Source organism: Polistes fuscatus, unplaced genomic scaffold, assembly GCF_010416935.1.
Source record: "Polistes fuscatus isolate 324 unplaced genomic scaffold, CU_Pfus_HIC Scaffold19, whole genome shotgun sequence".
Classification (NCBI taxonomy): Eukaryota; Metazoa; Arthropoda; class Insecta; order Hymenoptera; family Vespidae; genus Polistes; species Polistes fuscatus.
This window is the reverse complement of record NW_025113095.1, coordinates 2,154,930-2,182,436: the sequence shown is the minus strand read 5'-3', so window position 1 is coordinate 2,182,436 and position 27,507 is coordinate 2,154,930. Positions and strand designations below refer to the sequence as shown.

General features: G+C 29.2%; 1 protein-coding gene across 1 annotated transcript in view; it reads right to left on the bottom strand.

Moving 5' to 3' along the window:
- The window catches only part of LOC122515902 (microphthalmia-associated transcription factor), a 79,821-nt gene that overhangs the window by 49,236 nt on the left and 3,078 nt on the right, over positions 1 to 27,507 (bottom strand). The window contains exons 2-3 of the mRNA XM_043633395.1: positions 4,607 to 4,814; positions 2,218 to 2,634 (exon numbers count right to left, since the gene is read on the bottom strand). Of these exons, the coding sequence (XP_043489330.1) occupies positions 2,218 to 2,634; positions 4,607 to 4,814 (625 nt within the window). The remainder of the gene's footprint in view (positions 1 to 2,217; positions 2,635 to 4,606; positions 4,815 to 27,507) is intronic.

Below are 27,507 nucleotides of genomic sequence, written 5' to 3'. Positions count from 1 at the left end.
CAACAACATCGCGAGAAATCACACTTTTTTTTTAAATTTTTACAACACACACAAATTGTCTACGATTTTATTGATCAATCTCTGACACACGTTAATAAACTTTGAAATCACCATTTATTTGGAATACACTTTTTTTCTTTCCTATTTAAAAAAAAAGAAACAAAATATCTTGTTGATATAATGCAATAGGTGTTAATAAATAGGGCTTATAGTGGTATATCCATTCGACACACATATTCTCTTTTGTAAACGAACATGAGGATGCAATATATAAACGTGTTACTCAAAGATACACACGATAACGGATACGTCCCAGATTACAAAGATTGCGTAACCCATTCCAAGGGTTTTTGACAAAGACAGAATACACTAAAGCATATACTATCCTTCTCGTTTATCAAAGATATGAAACAAACAACCAACCAACGATCTTACAACAGTGTAAATTGCTTACAATTAGATCAAGACAGACTAACTGACTGACTGACTGACTGACTGACTGACTGACTGACTGACTGACTAACTGAGTGAGTGACTAGCTGACGGAGACAGAAGATAACTGCTGTTTATTTTAATGTACATACTTGTTAAACTAAGTATTAACACTACCAGCTAAAAGTTTTCACAATTCATTTGAATTTTTATATACAATAATAAATTGTGTTATATTTGAAATGATTCTCAATATCTCATTGTGTTTTCGTAATTCAATTGATTGATTAAAAATGGAATATAAACGTATAAGTAAAATATTTGTATTGGTTGTAAAAATCAGGTTTGTCTTGTTGAATATTATTTTACTTTTAGCTGGTAGTGTACGCGTAGTATGTGTACACGTGTACTTAAGTATAATATATACGTATTTGTGTACAGGTGTATTACGTCATTCTCACGATGATCTTTGAAATTTTCTAACGTATTTGTGAAGCTCGTGAAAAAAGAAAAAAAATCCATTTTTATTGTTTCCTTCGCTCAAACTCCGAATGGTATTCTTATCGGTTGGAGAGAAAAAAAAAACGTTTACTTAGAAAAGAAAGTAGAACGCGAAGTACCTGCGTTTTTTTTTTTTTTTTAATATCTACACCTGCATGCTCGCTTTGTGTACATTTCTTTCTCGTTATTCCATGTTCTTGATTTTCTTTTTCTTTCTTTTTTAATTTATATGAAATTGCGTAGATTTCAATTCGATGATTCATACCTTGGAAATGGTTTTTTTCTTTTTTCTGTTAATTAATAATCAAATTATAAGACTAGATATACATTGTATAAAATAAATAATTTAAAAATTACTAGCTTTTATGGGAATGTTGAAATTTGTATGAATTATCTAAAAAAGAGAGAATAAAACGATTAGATTTCTATTGAAATTCTATATACAACTAGAATTGATAGGAACCGCAAAGCTTTTCAAATCGTAACCACAAATGATCTATGTATATATATGTATACATATGTATGTACTTCAAATATATCGTATAGGAAATGATTTACCGATCCTAATATTTCAAATTACGAAACTAACTCTCGTAAGTGTTGCAATATATTACAGAAAATCAATAATGGTTTGGCCATCATTTCATCGAAAATTTCAATCAATGAAATTTAACTAAAATAACTACGAACTATAAACGTCATGTACCATTGAAATTTCATCATTTAAAATCTAAACTTTATTACAATATTACAAATTCAATTGGTAATATTATTAAATCATCGTTGCTCTAATTATTCAAGGAAACAAATAGAAGTAAATTTGTTCAACCCTTTAACCTACATATCCCCGAGTGACCACATATTTATGTATTAACATTAAACCTACCGACATTTAACGTATACCTAATTCCTACAGTGAGTGATCAAATGACTGCTTAACAAAAAAGAAATAAAAAAACTAAAATACCTGTATACCCTAATTAGCTAGCCAACAAAATATTTTTCTTTTATTTGCAGATTAAAATAATATTTCATATACAAATTACAATTATAGAAATCAATAATTTGATTTCACGTGATAGGTATTAAAAAATAAAAATAAAATTAAAATCTTCCATACTTTATAACACGTACCTTAGTCACGTGTATCAACAAATGATACATTTGATATATTTATTTAATACGTCAGAAAGATAAGTTAGAAAACATATTGAAAATAAAATAATGAATTTGAACACACTTTACAATGTACATATCCAAAAACGAGGAAAAATAAATTCCTACCTCAGAATTACTCGTAGCAACGCTTGAAAGTCCTGGAGACATAGCACCAGTTGTAGGATCTGGACTAGCTGATATCGGATTACCATGAGACAAAAGTCCTGGTACACGTGGATAAGAAGCTAAATGGGGATGCTGCGGTTTCTGATGATGAACCGTTGGTCCTGGTGGTGCACTGTGTACGACCATTGGTACAACCGGTGCTGGTGGAACCGGTGCTGATGCTGCTGTTGCTGGTACCACACCAACATCAACCGGAGTTCCACCAATACTGCTATCGTTACCAACACTACCCAGGACTGCATTTACTCCTGTACCACAATCCACTCCGCGAAACGATTCTTGAAGGTATTGTCTTACTTGATTTTTTTGCTTTTGTACCACGTGATACCTCGTTGGATTCTCCAATAACGTTCGTACCTGAAAATTAATTCCTCGTTTCAATATTTATTCCTAACAGTTTATTATAGAATAGTTTTATTTAATCGATATCGTATTTTTTATTTGACAATATTAATAATATTAGGATTTTTTTCCTACAGGGAATATAGAAAGTAATTGAATACTTTTAATAAGAGAACTATACATTTAAAATTTCATTTTGATTCAATTGAAAAATTATTAAATTTAATAAAAAATAATTTTCTTTCTTTATGTTACTCCATATTAATTCTGTACAATTTTGTTTTAATGATAGTCTTCTTATAAACATTACATTTTCTTCTGATATATAATAATATATTCGTACGCTACATATATATAATATAAATTTCGAATAGAATTTTTGTTGTAAATTGGGTTTTTGAAAAAAAAAAAAAAGAAAAAAAAGAAAAAAGGTGACGTTTCACAGAAGGAATACGAAGTTTCGGATCATCAGAAAAAAGATACTGATATGGAATATATAACCACTTCACGCATAATATTCAAAAGCTAAAAGCAACGAATAGTAGTAGCATAAAGTCAGAAGGAAATAAAACGGGATGCTAGGTTTTAAAATGGAAATAAAATAATAGAAAAGAAAAGAAAAGAAATGTAGTAGATGAAAGAAAAAGAACAAAATCAATATGATTATTACCGAAGGAGTACGATAACCTCGAAAATCGATGATGTTTATTCTTTCGTATTTTATACCCTGTTGTTTGAGCTCAAAAAACAATCTTGCAATATCAGCTTTAATATATCTTTACATTTTGCTTATGCACCTTTATCTCACGAGACGATACAAATATCGGATATCGTGACACACGTTATCTTAAGAAACAAAATAAAATAAAATAATATAATATAAAATAAATACGGGGAAAGTGTAGAAAAGAAGACCAAAAAACTTAATTAAGAAAGAAAGAAATAAAATAACACGATATTTTATACACGTGCCATTTTCATCAAGTTTATTGTACGTATCTTTAATATATTATCTTTATGTTAGATAGAAAAATAAAATATATTAATAATTTTTAAATATAATTTATTATAAACAAAATATACTTCCAAATCAATAATAATTCAAATATCATAAACCAGACATGAAATAATATTTGCAGAATTTAATTGTAATTTTTTAAATGAAAACTTCTTACAATTAGTTATCATTCGAATAGAAAAGTATATTAGAGGTAAAAAAAGAAAATAAAAAAAAATAGAATAAAGAACAGTTGGTTCGTCCTTTTAAAAAACGTAAAAGGCCTTGCATACGCAAGGTGATTTTTTGATCATGGGGTAACGACACGATTATACAATAGATCGAGATAACATCGACGGAACTAGTAACTGGCATAACAGTATCGCACAATTGTCAATATAACCGTACGTCGTTGTGCAAACGACACCATCATCCTCTATATTGTACGTTTCTAACCCACACGCATAGAAAATCTACGGAATATGTCGTATAAACGTTACGTATACTATTCTTCCCTTTTTTTAAATCGACAATTTTATTCAAATAATACATACACAACCGAATATATTTTTTAACATATTCCGATACTTACGCTAATATTTTCTTTCTAAATCGAATCGATGATTATAATAATTAAATTTACATTTTTATTTTTCCATAAGTAACATTAATAATATTCATCGATTCTGACTATAATTTGCATTCGTTTGAATGGTATGGAATAATTTAAAAAAAAAAAAAAGGTAAAAGGAGAGAACATTTGTTCGATAAACAAATTTATTTGCGTCTGAAAAATGAGCGAATGAAAATTAGTGAACATTTTATTACGATCAAGGAACGAATACAAAAAGGACTGACGTTGCAATTAAAAATGATAATAAGAAAAATTGACGATGTTTATAAACGGTACTACTGGCGTGTAACAAAAAGGTAATTAAAAAGAAAAGAAAACATTTTCTATTTAGGAAAATTGAAGATAAATTTACTAACTTGTAAAACTTGTGGTGGTACATCGACGCCAATGGTAGACAAAGGCGTAGGAGGTACAGGCCTGGGATGTGCAGCTGCTGGTCTTTGTTGTTGCAAGCTTTGTCGAAACTCAGCTTCTCGTCTTTCTTGTTCCTGCAGCTGTTCTCGCATCAACTGCAATTTCAATTGCGTACGCGAGGTCGGTGTCGCGGTTTTAAATGTTGGTGGGCTGAAATAAAATAATCAAATACAAACAAACCAAATTTTTTAAAACGTATGAAAATGTTAATCTCGTAACGGGAATAAAAAAAATATATATGTAAAGATATGTGAACCATAAATAATAATAATAATAATAATATAAATACAATTAATTGTGTAATTTTATTGATTATTGGCAAATAGAAACGAATGACAAATAAATAATATTAATCGATACGTTTATTTAAGAATTTGAAACGTTGTTTTTATAACGAACAATAAATCAAATTAAAAATTTACTTGTTTAAAAAAAAAAGAAAAAGAAAAAAAAAGGAAGGAAAAAGCCAATTAGAAATCAATTAGAACGTCGACAAATCGAATAAACTCGTTTTCGATCGATTAAGTCTAGGTCGGTAAGGAAGAGAGAGAGAGCCATCAATTGAAATGAACTTCCAAAGCTAAAAGACATTCCCAATTTGGGAACTTAGCCAAGTTGTGGCCATAAGAAAACCAAAATAGAGGGATTGCGCAATTTGGACAGAGTTTTACTTCCCGTTTCTCGAGATGCTTCTATTTCTCTTCCCCTCTTCTTCCCACCCTCCTTATATCTCCCTTTTACTCATCCTCAGAGGCTACAGAAATTCGCAATTTGACCGAACCCTTAAAATGTTCCTTAAAGTACACTTTAGTTTTCACATATATTTGTCATGTGAAAATCAATTTGGATTTTTGTCGCAAAAAAAAGTGATCTTATCGAGAAATAAAATCTAAATACGATTGAATTGAATTCACTTATTATATATATATATAAAGATCAAATTATTTATAATATTTAAGTGGATACAATAAAACCTTTTGATTTAACCGTTGTCTTTTTATATTCGTACAATAAATATAAATGCATTACAAATAGGAATCTCCTTCTACTCGGAAATGCGCAATGCGAATAAAGTACAAAACGTTTATTTTATTTTACATGTTCATATTTTAGATTCCAAAAAAAGGAAAGAACGATATAAAAATTAATATGACAAAAAAAAATATATACATTATTATTTAACAAATAAATAAATAAAAAAATAAATATTTGTAATATAACAGATATACATTGAAAACCATATTTAACTTAACACTTCAACGATATAAATATCATTATTTAGATTTAATATTAAAATCTTCTTTTTTATCAAATTGGTCCAAACTTTTCGGACAATCCAATATATATATAAAAAAAAAAAAACCTATAGAAAAAAGTATAACAAAGTTTGAAAAAGGTGAACCTAACGTTGTAAGTGAGTGCCCACTTAAATGTAAGAAAAACGAAAATCGTGTCTCGAATACACGCGTCTACCGTTCGATATGGATTATGCTAAATACGATAAATAGTATATGCTAACCGAGATAAGAGATAAATACGAGAAGAACCGTTCTCGTTTATTCAACGAACGAGTCGTTTCTCCTTTATCGTTACCCACTTACCTGCACTCTCGGATTTGCTTCGATTAAACGTACGCGTATTACAAAACCTATTCAACATTTTTTTCTCTATCTACAAACACCACCACCCTCCTACCTCTTCCCCCCTTCCACCCAACACTATCATCCACCCTCTTCTCTCTCTCTCTCTCTTTCACTCTCACTCTCTTCGTCTTTTTCTATTTGATTTTCTTTTCTTCTTTTTTACTTTTGATACCTACAATTGCATCATTTAATTATTAAACATAATTTGTCGGTAATTTAATTGAATAATATATTAATTATTAGTGACAAAAGATATTTCCTAATTAAAGAAATAAAAAACAAAAAAAAAGAATATAAAAAGTTAATAAAAATATATGAAGAAAAAATAATTGCATCGTTAGATCGTATATGCGTTTGTCGTGTATATGCAATTATAAGAAAATAATTAAAATATTATTGTATAAAAAGATGTGTGCATCTGTTTAATGTGTTATATGTAAGATTACAAGAATTTATGTATATAGAAGATCGTTATTATATTAATATACATACATAGAAGATATGTCAGAGGATTAAATTCGCGTTCGGTTGAGGTTGCATCGTTGGTGAACGCATAATGCAATTGTTATGCTGTCTAATCGCAAACTAGGAACAATGAGAAGACATTAGCATACATTCGTCGACTAATGATTGACTTAGTTAACGTATTCACAAATTTTCCATATCCCCCTTCCCAGCCCATTTTTATTATATTTTTTTATTTAATATTTCTATGGATCACATCTGTTATTCATTCGAATAAATCATTTTTATTTCAAAAATGATGGGGAAAAAATATGATGCGATAAGAAAGAAAAAAAGAAAAAAGAAAAAAAAAGAAGGAAAGAAACCAAAGCGTAAAATATAAGTAATAATAAAATTCTATTTTTATTAATCCCTTCTGGTGGTGGTGGTGGTGGTGGTGGTAATTCCATTTTAACGTTGATTTTGTGGTCGACTTTTACGATTACGACTTTAAAGAAGGTTATATAGTTTTTCTTTTGGGATCGTTAAAACGTTATTTGCCATTAAGGTAAAGAATAAAAAGAAAAACTAAACAAAACTAAACAGGAAAAAAAAGATACACGGAAAAAGAGGGGGAACTGAAAGAAAAAAGAAAATTGGAAAAAAAAAAAATTGCGTATAATAGTCTAAAAAGTTTAAAGCATACATTTTCTCTCTCTCTTTCTTTCTTTTTATTTCTGGCATAATTTGTCTCTATTTAAATAACAACGCAACAAAGTAACACACACACACATAAAGAGAAAGAGAGAGAGCTTAAACTAAACTAGAACCGTAAACGTTTCCATAATCCGATTGCAACTGTTGAACTAGCGATTTGAATGTGAGCAAATGAAAATTCCTAGATAGGGGTGTGGGAGTCAGGGGGTGGTGGTGGTGTGCTGCTGCAGCCAGCACCAAACCAACCAACCAGCATTGTTGATTTTAACGGATTAGCTAGGGTTCTAACGTAGCTTTAAAATATAACACGATGTACTCGAATATTCTACGAATTCGAATTAATCGTCTATGTTCGAACAATTAACTTGTCAAGAGGAATTTATATTTACAAATTTCAATATTAAATCTAATAGATAATATTAACGATCTTTCGTAAAGTTAACGAAATTAAGAATAACTTTAAACGATTGTTGGTTATCGTTATTAATTTATTCATATTTTTCGTTTTAATAATTAATGTGAAATATTTTTCAATGTCAAAAATGTATGGATAATGATTTTTTATAATATTAATTAGAATAATGAGATAAATTGTGAACGTTTGAATTTTGAAAATTGGTACACCAGGTATAAACATTCTTCACGATTTTCCAGTTTATATATCATATGCATATGTATATTACATAACGGTATATAAATATATAAAAAAATATATTAAAAAATATATTATTAAATATAATAAATATTAAATATATTAAAAAATATATATTTTTATATAAATTATTTTTATATATATATATTATATAAAAATATAAAAAATATATTTATATAATATATATATATATATTACACCCAAATATATAATATATATATATATATATTTTTGGATGTAAGACCGTAATACCGAATTTAGTGCATATATAAAGAACAACGTAGATCGCTTATGGCAGCTTCATGCAAATATATCCGCCTCTTTCTTATCCTCCCTCTATCGTGAACGAGGATTTTGTATAAAGAGAACACAGATATTACACGATGTTAGTGTCCCTTCTAGAAAAAAATTTCTTTTCACTCGTTTTCTTTTCTTTTTTTTTTTTCCCCAGAAAAAAATATTAATGTCATTAGTTTTGCAATAGTGTAATACTAATCAACGTTTATTTCATAATTAAAAATGTTATTTTTTAACGATTCCAGTAAAAATATCTAGTAGAATATTTTGTTTATTTAATTTTGAATATCCGAAGAAAGATAATGTATAAAATAGTTTATGTTAAACATAGAAGAAAGAATGAAAAGAAAATGACTATTCGATTTTATCGAAATTCGTTGATATTATTTCCAAGCTTTTCTATGGAAAAGAACTTTTTTTTTTCTATGATGCTATAATATTAATATAAATTAAAGCTAAAATATCTAATAATCTAATATCATTATTTCCAGGTTGAAATAAATGAGATAATAGATAGAAAGAGGGAAATCTTATATACGATATTACTTTATAATCTTACGAATGAAAGTTTCTTTGGAAAGAAAATACAAGAGATAAAATCGTTCTTATTACATCCCAATTAACATAATTCAAACAGATTAAGTATAGCTTTGCCATAATATATCTTAATATCTAATGATATTACTCAAGAGTCATTTTAATTTTACGTTAACTAGAGTGTTTAATTATTCTAAAGTAAATGGAAATCTTCGATATAAATATATTCAAAGATTTGCATTAGAATTAAATATCATACTAATCTTCTCTAAATGAATTAATTCGACGAATACATTATATTACGTATAAATAATAATAAATAATTAATTATATTGAACAATTTAATACGAGGTAAATTAATTATCATTCATATTAATTTAATTTTGTATAGTTTAGATTGATATTAATTTTAATTATTAGACATTTGTGTCAATTAATTATGATCGTATTTTTGATATATTATTTGATAAATAATTGAATATATTGAAATAATATTACAATAATTATATATATTTTCAAATTGCCTAAATAAAATAATCTTACAAATATCAACAATTATTAAATCATTTCCAACGAGTAACAAAAATCCGATAAAATAATTACAATAATGAGTTTTATTAAAAATATGACCGAAATAAAAATAAGAGTTACCAAAACAACAAAAAAGTATAAAAATAAAAGTAAGGCAAAAAAATGAACAGAACACACACACACGCACGCGCGCGCGCTCGCGCGCATACAAAATTTCGTATTCGAAGTTAAAACGCGTAAAAACCATAATGATTTTAGCAGGTAAAGGTAAAATTTCGCGTCGAGTGGTCGTCCCCATGTAAGTACACTTTGAACGAAACGAAACGAAACGAAATGAGAGAAAACGTCGTAGCTCGTCGGTAAATCTCGTTGATTTCTCTCGAGCGTAGAAAAACGTATGTTTAAATCCAAACACTCGATTAATATTCGCACTAACGAATCCTATCGTTTAAATGCACGAGAGTTAGGCCGAGCGTTGGTCTATTACCCCCTTCCCCATCCCCATCCCCGTCCCCGTCCCCCTCAATCCCTCCCTCATCAACCCATCCCCCTAACATGACTACCAACACTATTATCCTTTACTACTACTACCTTTCGTCAATATAAACACCAATACCAACATTGCAATGCCTCACCAATGCTAACATCAACCCATCAACCTTTCCCACCCTCAACCCCCCTTCCACCTCCCTACGAACAACACCAACATAACTTATATTATTACTACAACCCTTGACTAACACCAACGTTAGTACTACTACTACTACTATTACCTTTTATCAATACCTGCAACATCACCACTACTATTATTAGTACTAACATTTACACCAATACTACTACTACTACTACTACTATTCCTCATAAAAGCTAACATCTACATCAATACTATTACTACAACTACACTTTCCTATATCAACACAAACTAACACTGTTACAATCATCCTCACCAATACCACCCAACACCTATATTCCTATTACTACTACTACTATTACTAGGAAACCAACATTACACCCCCCACCCCACCCAATGCTAGTATAATCTCTCTCATCACCAGTGGCATAGCAGCTGGTTTTCTCCATTTTTCATTTCTTCATTACAAATTTACAGCGTTAATTTCGATTCCGTCTGCAAATTGATCATAACGTGGGCAGGCACTCCTCCCACAGCGTGTTAATCCAACCAAACCGATTTTAATTAGAGACCAAAGGTGATTAAAGCGAACAAGCGATACAGAAGTAACGCCACTATTTTCTGCTAAGTGCAATCCTAACGTAGTTAACGTACATACAAATCTAGAAAAGGGAAAGAAGAATGTGAGAGAAAAAAAGAGAAAGAGAAACCTCTCGCGAATGTGTATGTTCCCCCAACCACCCTTTTTTTGTAAATTTAATAAGAAAATAAGAGTAAGAGAAAAAAGGAAATAGAAAATTAACAAGTGAAAAAGAAAGAGAGAGAAGTAGTATAACTCGCGAATTCATATTTTTAATAATTTGTATATATATAATTATGTATTTTATGTATATGCGTGTAAATAAGTACCACTATTGTTAAGGATTCAAAATTTCTTCGAAATAACTAATTTTTTTTTAAACATTTAAAATTTTTTATATTATTTTTCTTTCAATGGATAAACAAAATTATTTGAACATTATATAGAAAATATTTAAAAGTAACGATTTTTATATTAAATCTATTCTACTTTATTATCTATCTTACTTATGACACATATAATTCAATAAAATAATATAAAATATTTCGAATTATTCGATATATCGATATACAAAAAAAAGAACAAATCATTTGATTCGTGCTACCACTACTAAAGCGAAAGAATATAAACGAAATCCGCGTATTCGTATATTTCTGTGAATTTTTCCTATGGGGATGGCGGTGGGCGGGGGAGCGGGGAAGGGGGAAATTGCGAAATGTAAACGCGTAAGTTACGTGTAAGTTACGAAAAATAAAAAGAAAGGAAGAAAAGGGGAGAAAAGAGTGTGTGAGAGAAAATTCGGAAAGTTTGAAAAGATACCCACCGAGAAAACTTCGACGTTGGTTGGTTGGTTGGTTGGTTGGTTGGTTGGTTGGGTCATGAAGGGCTGAGTTTCACAAGATTTTGCATAGCCTAGGTAAAAACGTAGCGCGACGAAAAAGTTTTACTAAGAAGAAGAAGAAGTAGAAGAAGAAGAAGAAGAAGAAACGTTCCTTCAAATGGTAAGAACGTTTTACGATCTATTCATACTTACTTCTATATAGTAACTCTTGACTATGAATGAGTAAGAAAGAAAGAAAGAAAGAGAGAGAGAGAAATAAAAGTATATATCCGAATTTGATCGAAACTTTCCTCTTCAAATCGAACGATCAATGGAAATAAAAATATAGTTTCGAACACCAAAAGAAAAAAAAAAAACAGAAATTATCGTTCATTTTGCGAATGAATTTTTGACGAATTTTTATAAAATATTCTGAATATATTGTTACAACTATATACAATTTCATCTACGATTTATCGCCGAATTATATAAATAAATTCATCGATTATTATTATTAATTGTAGTTAAATAATATAAGAAATGTGAAATTTATTATACATAGAAAAGAAAGAAGAATTTCTTGGCATTTATTTAAAAAAGTACAAAATAAATAATAAATAAGATTTTAGAGATGTGTTGAAATAAAGAAATTCAAAAAGAGTGAAATTAATTCGAAGATTAAGTAATCGTAAGATTAATGTCGAATGAGTCGGTTGGCATTCCGAATTCTTGCCAAAATTTCTCTTATTGTTAGTTATAATATTTCATAGTATCAGTATCAGTATGAACAGTAACCAAAAAAATACATAGTATACTAAAAATAATAGTAATAATAATAACAATAAAATAATAATAGTAGTAGTAGTAGTAGTAGTAGTAAGAAAATGAGCCAAATTTCTCATAAACGTTTTGATTCCCCTACCAACTACCTTCTCAAACCCCCGTTCTTTTTCTCTATAATATTAACTAATCAAAATTATAGAATACATAAAGAAATATTTGTACTAATATTTAAATACTTAGATATTAGATTATATTATAATTGAATCATATTTAATCGAAGATCAGGAGAAAAATGAAAAACCAAATTTTTCTTCCTATTTTATATTGCAAAATTATTTTCTATTAGATCAATTTATTCCTAAACGTGTCTGAACGTATAAATCATCGTTTAATTTGATCGACAAATCTAAGACAATTATTTTACTAATATTTGTAATATTACGTTCAACGATTAGATTAAATTTGAATCGAGTTAGACTTAGAAATGAATTAATTATATACGTGTATATGTTAAATGTTTTCAAATACACATACCTTACCTTACTTATTATTTCATTTCATTAAATGTACATAATGTAAGCGTTCAAATACTTAGGTTTGTGTTCGTATATAAAGATATATATATATACATAAATGGTTATGTTAGTGAAGAGCAACTCAGTTAGTGGTTTACACGAAAGGAATAAGGGAGTGAGAAACGATAGAAGCGCCCAAGGTGTAATTACGGATAATGAGCGATGGCGCGTGTCACGAATGTACCAAGCACCTAATAGCGTTAAGTAGCGTAACGTGCTTACACATAATTCAGTTTTCCCGTATTTTCGGTGTTGATACACATAAGTACTCGGTGAGACCTTAATTATCTTTCATATACGATAGAACCCATTGAAAACAAAAATTACACACCCTTTTTCTTCTCTCGACAACGTATTTCTCAAAATAAATTATTACCATCTTTTTTATCATACGAAAACGAAAGAAAATCATTTTTAAAATATACAAAGAGAGAGACAATCTATATAAAAATATTTATATTTAAAAAATTTCTCGCGTATTTCGTCTATTTTTTTTATTTATTTTTAAAATTACAGAAATTGTATTCGCAAACATTCGTACGTATTTTGAATAATTATATTTTTGTAATTTTTAATTAATTTTTTATAAAAAGAAAGGTATGTAAATGATTAGAAATGATTGATAGAAATTGAATTTGTAAAACGAAATGACGATTTGTTAAGATAATTGCGTATTTAAATTGTTATATAGAGATGTGTTTTTATGTTGTTTCGTTAGTCGTGTATTTTCTGATTGACGCAAATGTTCGTTCACTAACGTAAGTTTGGTTGCCTATACTGTAGGAAAACCAATCTCAATCTCTATCTCTATCTTCCTCTTTCTCGACGTGTTCTAACCTCGTTTAGTTTGCATAAAAATTATTTTTAGTAACCGATGATTTACCGAGTAATTTACTTCGCGTTAAACTAAAATCATCCATCGATGAGATACCGAGAAATCGATTTTCAACTTGTTGTATTCAAGGTCTTATAACATTCTTAGAAAATACTTTAAAACGCATATGAAATTTCTAATTTAAATCTACGACGAATTATTTTGTTACAATTTAATACTTTCAATATTTCTTTTTTCTTTTATATTACGTGTAATTAATTTTATACAATTGTTCGATAGAATTTGAAAGTTGAATTAATTATAACATTCGATAGGAGAGTTGTCGAAGAAGATAAAGAATTTTATTTCGAGAAAATACTACGACGAACATTTTATTTTCATTTAATAAATTTTCAACGTATGGCTTAAACAAACATTGAAATTTGATCATCCTCCACGCGTTTATTCTAAATCATTTTGCGTTTCTTCATCGAATTTCTCAATATACACTTTTTGACAGTTCTATCAATATAATATAATATAGAAGGAACTTTCAACAGAGCAAATTCTATCACAAATTTTCATTTTGTTTTCAAACAAAACAAATCAAATTGATCGCGAGTACATAAACAAAATCTGAACTAACCAATCGATCAAAGATATTTTCTTACATCTTCTCGTCCATCTAAATTCTCGTGTGATTTTAATTATTAATTCAAAAAAAAAAAATACAAGTGTGTGTACGCATTTAATTTCTAAAGAGAAACATTTAAATGAACGAATAAAAAATACTGCCGAGCCACTGTTCTCCTTCTTTTTTTTTTATTTTAAATTATTCGATAAAAATTGTTCAAAAAAAATTCACGGATCTAATTCTAAATAAGTTAGGCCGATATTTTATATGTGAACGGAAAAAAAAAATAATTCTAAACAACGTTGATTTGATATCGTTGCTTTGAAAATATATTGCAACGAGAAATGTATGTAATAGAGTAACATTTGAATTCAGAAAATTGCACAATTCGTGCGAAATCCAGCTCGTAACTCTCAACACCTACGTATCATACTTATATGTATATATCTAGCGTAGATACTTACAGATACGCATACACATAGATATATATATACATATAACATAAAAGCGTGAACCTCGATGTGGTGTTGGCCCATTGCACGTATCCTACGAATGAACAGAACGAACGATAGAAACCACGATATGGATTTGAGTTATGCAAATAAAAGCACAAGCCCCAAGATCAAAAGATAGTCGTCGTTGTTGGATGACGTTAACGTTACCATTACTATTCCAAAATACGAGAAAAGGTATACGAGAAATAGTATTAAAGCAGCAACCTTGCTTAATCAAATAAAAAAATAACAATTTGTTATATTTGTACACATTATATATGATTATCCTAATATAAAATAATTTCTATACGATGTTCTGTAGTATTGAAAACCTATAATATTTAATATTATAATATTGAATTGTGTAACATAAGATAAAAATGAATTGTTGCAATTATTTAGTAATTCGATCGATCAACGATATTTCCTATCTATCATTTTATATAATTAATACAAATAAAACATTAATAAAATATTAATATAATAAACTGATTTGAAAATCTTATTACAGATTAAAGAAAATTTGTTAAATTTCTATTTAAACAAGGTTTGTTCTTTCTAATAGAAGTCAACAGATATTCTACGACCAAAACAGGTTTCTGTTAGCGACAGATTTGAACTGATCGTAACAACCTCGTAGCATGGGGGATGGATTGTGGTGGTAAGTCGTGGAAATGGGTAGGGGAAAGGGTAGTTGAAGGGTCGGGGGGGTTAGTAAGGATTATGTTAAGATCCTAGAGAATTGTGATCGATAGAGACGTCTTCTCGGATCCATCCAACAACAACCATTTGCCTTTGATAGCAAGAGCAACGAGATTACATCCTTCGATTATGCTAGCTGATTCTGCATCGAACGCAGCAATTCAATACGTTATGGTGGAACAGCATCCCGCTGTTTGATTTGTAATTCGCTTTCGACCTTAGCTACCATACCAACAAGCGAGTAACATTGTCGTTGCTCCTTCTCATTAACCCACCTATTAATTATCTCAGAATTACACCTGGTTATTGAACGTTGTGTATTTAGATCTCTTCCGTCACTGTTAAAGATACTTTATGGGGGTACCTAGTATAATCGTTTTGATTTCTATTCTAATTTTAGTTCTAACGTTTCATATTTTTTGTTATATATGTTCATATACGCGTATAGTATTTTTAATAATATTTATTTAAAAAAATAGATTTATAATATATATATATGAAAATATTGCAATTTGCGTAAAAATATTTATTCTATTTGATATATTATTTTTGTAATATATCGAAATAATATATGATAATATTTGAAAGATTATATAATATAAATATATATATGTGTATGTAAAGTATTATTAATAAATGTCGATTAAAATAATTGCAATAATTTATAAAGAAATGAAAAAATATAATAATCGTATGACATAAATGATTTTAAATGATAATCAAATACGATTAAATATTCACGAGTTAAGTATTGCAATTAATTTTCTTTTAATTATATTTATGAATATTATAATTTAATTGAAATAAAATATGATTATAATGATTTATATATGTTAATGTAACGATTAGTATAATACACTTTAGACACAACTATTCGATAGAGACGTGCTATCGTGTCTGCCTCATGGACGACTGCCGGGATACGCGTAACTCGAGTACGTCAAAAGTGCATGTGCAACAAGGACGTTTAAATTTGGATTCAATGTTTACGGTCGATGTTAAGAGAGAGAGAGAGAAACTATGCATACATCGGCTTAGAACAAACTTACGAATTAGTTTCTTAGAAAATACATTCTCCTATATAAAGTAAACATTACAATTTGAAAATAAAAATACATTAGGTTTCACACTTTCAATATAAATCATTTGAATAATATAAATCCATATTTTTTTCTTTGATTTTCTTTTTATAATTCTAAATAATTAAATGCGTTATAATGTAAAATGTGTAACGTTTTAATATATTATTATTATTATTATATAAAATTTATAGTCATTATTTTAATAATCGTAATATTAATTTTGAATAAGTATTTTAAAGCATTTATGTGTTAAATTTATTTAAAAATATATTAATGTAACTTGTTTTATTGCGCTATTTTAATAATAATTATTATTAGATTTTATTGAAATGAATTCATATAATTATACGAAAATTTATAAACGTTGCACAATAACATTATTTTTTATTAATACTAATATCTGGGATATATTTGTATCATTTGCTAATTACCATTTGGACACGTGACCTTACTCGTTAGTGGAAAAATAATTAAAAACATGCAAACAATTCTAAACGCGGTTTCCTTTTCTGCTTCTTTTTCTTTCCCAAAGATAGAAAGGAAAAAAAAGGAAAGAAATATAAAGAAAGAGAATGGTATTCTCCGTTAATTGGACTTTACAAAACCGTATGATTGGAATGTCATTAACTATGATTCATTCTCGCCCTTGATATTTCTTCTTTATGGAAATTCAATTCAATCAAAGTTCTGAGAAAACGTTACCCACATTAATGACACTTTTATTATTATGCATCATGTACACCTGGTGTCCCATTTTAAACCTATACGTTTACATTTACTTTAATTAAATGTAATATGTTTAATTCAAAACATATTTCTGATCACCAATCAATCAATCAATCAATTAATCAATACTCTTAACAAATCCTCTTCCTAATTCTAATCTTAAGAATATATTAAATCAACGTTCACAAACTTGTACAATCATAACATCAAATTAAAAAAGAAATCAAAAAGTTCATCTCAACGATAATCACCCCCAAACAAAAAAGAAAAAAAAAAAAGATAAATTAAAAGAGTAAAATAAAATAGCAATTAATTAAAAAAAAAAAAGAAAAACACGATAACAAAGGGATAAATCGTAAATCACGTTTAGAAGTTATTAAAATGAGTGTGCTAGAAGGTTAGTCTAGTAGTAGTCAAAGTAAACGAGAGTATTAAAACGTTAGGAGGAGGTGTTAGGTGATTTAGTAGTAGTAGTAGTAAATATTTCTCGGATCAGTTCAGTACCAGCCTTGCGGTCGAGTAACACGCATTGCTGCTCTCGGTAAAGTAGAAATGTTGGCAGAATGATTGTTCGGTAATATGACGAGTGGAGGTGGTGTTGGTGGTGGTGGTGGTGTCCTGTCGACGATAGATGGATCCATTTCTAATATCATTCGTAGATCATCGTCGATACCGATATGTACTCGAACACTTTGCCGATTTTTATTATTATTATTATTATTATTAACAATCTCTTTCTCTTTGATATTCGGAAGGAAATCGTAGGGGGAAGAATTCAAAGAGGAAGATGGGGAAGATGAACGACGACAACAACGACGACAACAACAATTATTTGGAAAGAATGAAGGAGATGACGAGGAGGAAGAAGGAGGAGGGGGAGGGGGAGGGGTTGGGGGAGTAGGACGGGGTGGCAGAGGCGGCGGGGTGGGTGGAGGTGGATGGGGTGGGAGTGGTGGAGGTGGGGTGGGAGACAAGGAAGATGGCCGAAGAACAACGTCGTTAATTCGATCGAGCCGTGAAACTAGCTCCTCGAATTCGACGATTTGCCTGACGGTTTCTAATGCCCCTTGCATCTCCCCCTCTTCCTCCTGTTGCCACCCTCCCCTCTCTATATCTCTTTCCCTCTTGATCCTTTGTATTCTTCTTTCGATTATCTTCTATCAAACCCACCCAACCGCTGCCACCACTACCACCACCACCACCACTACCACCACCACCACCACTACCACCACTGTTGCTTATGTTGCCGATGCTAAGTTTCTCAAAGAGAAACCGCACAGAAGGTCGCGCGTTTTGCGATCGGATGATTTGGGCGTCGCGACGCTACTAAAACAGCCACGAGCGGTAACGTCTTTTGACTATCGTCCCAGAACACACACATACACACACATACATACATATCCATGTACATACGTAATGTAGTTTTGTCGCTTAAGTTCGTTCAATTCCGTTTCGTTTCGTTCGTTCTTATCCTATCCTATCCTATCCCTATTCTTTTTCTCTCCTCTTCTCTCCTCTCCTCTCCTCTCTTCTGTTTAACTTTGCCAAGATTTTCATACGCATCCACCACCACCACCACCACCCCCCCTCGTCTTCATCTTTTTTCCTTCCTTCCTTCCTTCCTTCTTTTCTTCCTATTCTCCTATTTTCTATTCTTTTTATTCTTATTCTTATCTTTGTTTTTCTTATCGGATTCTAATAAATTCGTTTTTCTCTCTGGACTATGATTTTATCATACGCGTGATCATTAATTATTTGTTATATTTATATAATTATATATTATATTATATTTATATAATATTTTATCTTGCGAGAACTATCAATTTTTCACCTACGATTATTTTGTCTTTTTTTTTCGTTCAATTATGAAATATAATTACTCATACAAAATATTCTAAAAGTATGTAAAAGTTATATGAATGAAAATAACAAATTGTGTCCGTAACTTTATCCCCCCACTCTCTCTCTCTCTCTCTCTCTCTCTCTCTCGTCCATTTATTTAACACACATTTAACAAACGAGTAATTTTAATTGCACTCAATTTGAATAATTTTATCAATTTTCCCGTTCGTTTTACTTCCTGTTAATTTCTTCTTTTATTTTTTATTTTTTATTTTTTTTTCTACACACGAAATCAAATTAAACGTGAAAACATAACTGTTAAAACGTTCTGCCAGAGAAAATATGAATATCCTTATTTATTTCATTTCATTTTTTATTCCTTTTACTTTTTTGCTTTTTTTTTTTTTTTTAATGAAAATACACAACGAATTAAACATATACATTTACGTATCGAACGTTTAATATTCTTAATATATTCTAAAACAACTATACGAGCATATATTTTTCTTCAAATAATTTTCCTGTTTCTTTATTTTATTTTTTTTCTTTTTCAAATACCAGAAAACAAGAAAAGCAATAAAATATTATTGAAGATCCGTGATGTTACAAAACGTTTTTTTATTCGACATTAAATATTATTAGAGAAACTAAACATTTTTATTTTTTCTCTAAGAAATTCATTGACTATTAATACTTCGCGAATCTTAGCGATCAAAAACGAATCCTATTCGATTGAAACTTAAAATGAAAATAACATTCATTAAGAATTATTTATATGATAGATATACCTGAGATTAGAAAATTTATGTATAATTTATTAACGATGTTATTATATATCTGTGGCGTTGGATTACGTTCCAATCGATGAAATTAGAATTGCAATTGGGCAATTAAGAAAGTTCGTAAGATTTTCTAATATTTGCATAGTTGATTTTTATAAATTAAAATGTCACGAGTGTTCTTGATCATTGAATATTTTAACACACCCGACTGAAATAAACAATTCTAATAATAATAATAATAAAAATAATAATAATAATAAAACAATGAGCTGTTCGAGTGTTCCATTACTTAATTCACCTAAAATCAATCACTCTTGCATATTCCATGAAATGTCAAAGATAGAAACGTGTATTTCATGGGAAAGAATTCAATTACGTTTTCCATCAAGGATATTAACTCTTCTCTACGTCCAATTGAAATCCTTTAAAAATAACAAACACTTATATCCATACAAATATGATATTACTATATAATAATGGATAGTCGAATAATATAGCAATTTTATTTCATTAATAGAAAAATCATGACTTAGAGCATAAATCAAATGATTTTTAATAAATGAAAATATTCGACCGAATATCAAATCGAAATTTTACGAAAAAGAAAAATGAAAATGTTGTTAGAAAAAAAATAGAACATGATTAGAAACTTACGAAGTAGAAGCAGGTGTTTCTAAACAAGTAATACCTATTACTATGCAAAATACCGTTAGTATACCAGTATTCTCCGGTTTGAAATGGTTAGAAAAATTCTTATGCTAAGTATTCATACTAAATTCCTATCTGAATTCAAATTTGTTAATATATAGTTATATACGATGCATATAAGTATAATATATAAACACATGTATACCTTAAATGTCAAACATGCATGTTTTATATTTATTGTCCTTCTCGAAAAAAAATTTCTACTGATTTAAAAAAAGAAAAAATAAGTAAGAAAAATACTTTAATATATATTTTTACATGAAATAAAAATATACTTATTTAGAAAATCCTATTTAAAAATACATATATATATATATATATATACATTCTGCGTTCCAGATTTTTATCAAAAACTTTATCATCGTATTTCATAAGTAAAAATAAAAAGAGATGAAACAAAAAAATATAAAATATTACTAAACGTTTCTAAAAATTCAATAAATGTTCTACTTTTTTCTGATAGATAATCAATATATGATCCAATTATAGTACGATGATATACTATTATACATATATATAAGTATAAGTACACACGAATACTGGGAGGAACCTAATCTAGCTCGCAAATGAGTAAGTACTAAGAGAGAACGAAACAATACCAACGATATCAATAAAGTGAGATGATAGTGAAAGAGATAAAAAGAGGGTAAAGGGATGGAAGGGGGAGGGAGAGTTTGGAGAGAGAAAGGAGATTCTCTTTGAAGCAGATGTATATACAAGAAAGCGAGTTGATGCTGCGAATCCAGTGAGAACCGGTTCACTTCTCGAATCAGCCAGCACAATGACTGCTAGATCATGATAAACGTACTTTATTATCATCCTATGTATTTCATCTATGTTATTTCGTAAATATATATGTATTTAAATGTACGGTGTCTGAAAAGGTCAAAACCAAACTCATAAAACGCGTTACAGTAATCAAGTAATATACAAAAAAAAAGAAAAAAAGATTCGTATAAATATTATATTCGAAAATGATATAAAAAAATTGAAGATTCCTATGCAACGGGATGATTGATGATAAATTAATTACACCTGATGACAAAAAAATACAAAGAAAACCAACCGTAGAAATTGATTCTAAATATTTTTACACTATTATTATTATTATTATTATTATTAATATTTTTAAAAGAAGGAGAAAAATATTAGCAACGAATTAACTATTAAAACAAAAGATAAATGAAAAATGATAAAAATGATTGAACGAAAAATCGTGAGTGTATAAAAATGATATTATCCTAACTTGACCTATACTACACGAACAATAGTTCATATAATACCACATCACATTACAGTACATTATATATATCTCTATTACCTACACGTTACCCATACGTATTACATATTACACAACGAGAATAATGCATCTAATGTAATCTTTCTATGAGACCGAAAAAAGTGAAAGTAAAATAAGAAGTCTATCTTCTTCTTCTACACATATACATATATACATATATACATACAATTCCAATATACTTACTTCCATGTATCATTCATGTAAGTATACTACTACGTGCGTACAGATAAGAACATAAGTATGTGTATCGAACTCATTCGAGTGAAAATACTCGAGACTGTTGTCTCTTCTCTTCCATCTCTCTCTCTCTATCTCTCTTTCTCTCTCTTTCTCTCTTATATTATCGTTTATTCTCTGAGAGAAAATGACCGCGGGACATGATATCGCCTTGGAAACTGAGAAAGTCGCTTACTGGTAGTGGCAAGGATCGTTCATCGTCCTCTCGAGGTCACCACACCGGGACTCGTGCCCAACACGATGTGCCAAGCCAACCGATCGAAAGCAAACTACGCGGGAAATGTACCCATGGGGTTATACCACATGACCTATCTCGACCTTCCCTAAAGCTTTATACTTCCTAAAGAATATTCAATCTCAAATTTGACTTTATATATAGAGAGAGTCTACAACTTTTTTATTTATATTTATTTTTTATTTTATATATAATATATTAAACCTGTAAGATCATTTTAATATATCAAATTGTATATTACAGGTAAAGATCTATTGCAAAAAATAATTCATCTAAATATCGTTAATTTTTGTTCCTAACAAAATATTTCCCCCATTTTTTTTATTATTTCATTATCCCCCATTTATTTTTATTATTTTCCCCATATTTTCATAGACTATACAAAAGAATATTTAATTAAATAAGAAAAATTACAAAATTAATCTCTCTCTCTTTTCATCGTTATAAATATCGATTGCAAAATCTAATTTCATATACGAAATTTCTAATATACTTTAAAGATAAATTTATATTCTATTAAGACCATTACCAATCAGTTTGTGTGTGTGTGATTTAAAAATATAAGAAGAATTAATTTTAATTAAAATTATCCGTACATCTGCTGTATATATATATACTATGGTATATTAAATTGAACAGAAAAGGAACACACGAAACGAGAAAGTGAACAAGTGAAAAGATTAAGTTCCACGGTGAGATCTTTTCCTGTTTTTAACATACCTTCATGATTCGATATAATTGCAGCCTTAGGCTGTTACACCACTGATACCCCTTTCACTTCTCACCTTTCGCCAATTCAATCCGGATAGCACGTGTTTGACTGACTACAAGGATGAGCACTAATAAAATATACATCCTTTCTTTAGAAACTAGTTCAATCCTATTGCATATGTTTTAACGCAACAACACACGTGAACATATTTTTATCTTTACCTGTAAACTTTGATATACGCGAATTATTAAAACTTAATTAATTAATTCGGTGTTACAAATAAATAACAAATTAATTTTTATATCTAACATCATCATCATCATAATTATTATTATTATTATTATTATTATTATTAAATCTTTGTATTTAATAAGGAAAATAAAAAGTAATTAATAAAATCAAAATGATAAGATGAGAATAAAAATCAGCAACTTATATCACAGTAATTAGGTATAGGAAATTGTTGGTATTAATCAAGTAACTACGTCATTGGGTTTTATTCCTTTAGCAAACATGAACGACATTCCAGGCGTTAACGGTTCGAGCAAATTATTTGCTAACAGCAGCTGTGAGAGATCGGGAAACCTTGAAGAAAACCTTTATTGATAATATAAATGGAGCGAAAGTGTCAGATCATTTATTTTTTTTTTTTTGTATTTTCTTTATTTTAATAATAGACATTTTGTTGTTGTTGTTAATACTTACATTGTCATTACAAAATTAAATCTCGTTTTTTAATGAAATTCATGTGAAATCTTTTTATCGTACGTGAAGATACAAAAAAAAAATAAAAACAAATATGCATAAGAATGTGTGTTAGTGTGCACGTGTATTTGTATTAATGTGTGCGTATTATTAACGAAGATCATCTTTCAAGACGTTGAAAACGATGTTTCTTCTTTGCCTTTAAAGCATTAGTATTGCAAGATGGTGTTCAGTAAATTGAACAGCCCATATGGCAGACCGTCAATTATGAACTTTAATTAATAGTGAAAACTAGATCAATCCGGACTTTACCCGGAACTCTCACGGGAAAAATGAACGTTCGCTTGCATACGATCGATTGAATATTAAAATATTATTAAACTAACTTGAACAATATTAATTATCGTAGAATTTTTTAATATTACATTATATTTCTTTTTTTTCTTTTTTTTGGTAAGAACAATAGAACGTTGCGTATTTAACTATAGACTCGATATTAAAGGGAAAAGAAACATCGTATTTTTATTAATTTATTACATTTTTTTTTACGATCGATTCGAATTAAAAAGAAAAGAAAAGATGATAATTTTGGTCCCAATCAAATATATTATATTATATAATCACATATTGATAAATTATTCTATATAGATATAATAATAATTGTCATGATAATGATGACGACAAATACGATAATCAAAATCGATATAGTGTATATTATCTTAAATGAAAGATAATATTATATTACCTAACGAATACAAATTATATTTATACGTTAAGATTTTCCACTCGTCTAACACGTGAATTAACTGATATCTAATAAGTTTAGAAAACGATAACATTTATGAAACGGTAAATATAATTTTATACTTGTATTAACAATTACGCGTTTACGGTTCGAACTTAATGAAAAAAAATGTTTCGTAAAAAAAGTAATATTTGTTTTTATTACCATTTACATTTATTTTTATTAATTGTTTATTCAATGCGATCTGATTATCGAATAGAAAACTAGATATTTTTGCTTTCCTTTCTTTTTTTTTATTTTTATAAAATTTCTATCAATAAATTATAAAACACGATTTCTACATTTAAATGATATATATACGTACACGTGCACAGCATAGTATTCAATCAAATAATTTTGTTACTTGATACATACATAAATCGTTTGTCTGACATCCCGTTCAAGTGATTATTAAACGAACGAGCAAAAACGTCTGGGTTAGGTCTATAAATCTAAATAACGCCAATTACCAGCCCGTGATCCTTACGATCTTTGCGATCAAATCACGAATCGTATGCATGATCGATTCTTCAAAGAATACGTTCGAGAGTTTCAAACACGGTCGACTGCTTTTTCTGATCCAATCGAAATCTCCCTAGAATTCAATTTTTTCTCTTCTCCTTTCTTTCTCCTTCGTTATTTATCAATTATTTTATCAACATTTCCAATCGATTTATTTTCTACATAACAATAATAATAAAAAACACAATATTCAGAGTCCCAATTCTCTCAACTCGTTTAATTTTATTTCCGATTAAATGATCCTCTAAGAATAAAATAAAAAAAAAGAAAAAAAAAACAACTTAACTATTTTTAATTAATAATTAAAAAGTATCTTCTCGAATACAAGAGCGACATCGTTCACAAAATACAAAAAGAAAAAGAAAAATTGAAGTAGAGATAACATCCCAATAAAGCTTCAGCAATATTCATATCAACCTGTGTCCCATCTCCCACCCCCACCCCAAATACGAACCAGTTACAACAAAGTTGCAACAAACAATTCACAATCTCCATTCATTTCTCTTTCTCTCTCTTTCTCTCTCTTTCTTTTTTAATCTTTTTCCCCCCTTTTTCTTTTGTTTGTGGGAAGGGGGTGTGTGGGGGTGGAATGTGTAGGGATTTTTTGTTCTTTTTTCTTTTTTGTTCAAACGCACAGCAGTATCCCAACTACGGGTAGCAGCAATCAGGAAAAAAACCGAGAGAAACGTTCTGGAATACCTGAAAGTAAAGAATCGCAGAGACAGTGGTGTGATGCCTATTTTTTCGTGATATCATCGTATGCCGACAAAAGCCGACAATTACGAACTTCGGTGTTACACACCACCACCAACACCAACACTAACAACAACAACACCACCACCACCACCACTACCAGCTTTTATCGAAACGAGAAGTACGCTACTACTGCAAAAAGTACAAGAGAGGCAGAAACACAACCAGAGAGAGTGAGAGAGAGAGAAAGAGAAAGAGAAACGTGGAAAACGTATGTGAAAGAAAGAGAGAGAACTAACGAGAAATAGAAAAAGATACACGATGCTACATTGCCAACACGCTAGTTGGAATTTGTGGATAACCGCAAAGAGGAATAACGAGCAATAGTAATACATGTAATAGTATTGGTACTATCGGAGTGTACCAACTACTGTTAGTAGTAGTAGTAGTAGTAGTTAGTTGGTCTGTGAAAAAGATGGACGAAAAAAAGAAAAGAAAATATAACGGAAAAAGTAAAAGATAAAAAGTAAGGGGTGTGGAATGGTGTAAGAGAGATTAGGAGACTCCTTTCTCGTTCTTTCCCAATCCAAAGGGATTATCCTTTAAAAAACCCCTACACCAAACTGCTAGCCGCAGAGAGTCAACTTTCTCACTCTTGGAGTGTGTAAAATGCTTAAAGGATAATTTCACTGTCAGAAAAAAAGAAAAAACAAAAATATAAGTAAGAGCTAAACGTAATCACGGCTATCTTTCTTTACCCCAACTATCTACTTTTTATTTATCTTTTCTATTTTTTTTTTTTAAGTTTCCTCTCTCTCTCTCTCTCTCTCTTTTTCTCTATTTTTTGGGGGGGGAAAGGAGGTGGTAGTTTTTTTTTTACTTCAAAGTGCTTTCTTCCTTAGAATTTCATGGATGTAATATACCACTACGGTTTTTCCTCGTTAAAAGATTCTACGAACTTAACTTTGTTATATATAGATATATATTTTTTCTATCTTTCTGCAATTATTTTTTCTTTTTTCTTTTCTTTGAATTCGAACGGTAAGTTTGCGTAGACGTAAATTAATGAACTTACAACGAGAAGTGTAAAAAAAAAAAAATGATTATAATACTTATTCAAGAATTATATACTGTGCGCGTTACGTGTACTAGTTTTTTGTTGTATGTATATATATATATATATATGTGTATGATATTAGCGTGTATACGTGTTATATACAAGCGTGTATTTATTGGCAATAAAAAAGAAAAAGTATGATTCATCGATTGCATTCGTGTGCATTCAGTATGTGACCAGTAGAAGACCAATTGAAACGAATTTCTATTTATCGTAGCAGACGTTGTATGTTTTCCTACCAAAGATTCGTAATCACGACTGCTCCGATGATCTCATGAGCAATAATTTACACTCAACGAGACAACTTAGCAACGTGTTTGGGTTACGTTAACTATCTTTTGATCTGTTGATGCGTTGTTACGAATCTTGAAAAAATATTATTACTATGATTCGAAGAATATGAAATATTCTTAAGCATATTTTTTGTATTTACTAATTCATAATAAATGATTAATTGTAAAGTACTTTTACTTCTTACAAGTATTTATGTAAATAAATATATATAAAAGCACTGATGAATATGCAAAAATTACGACAGATAAAT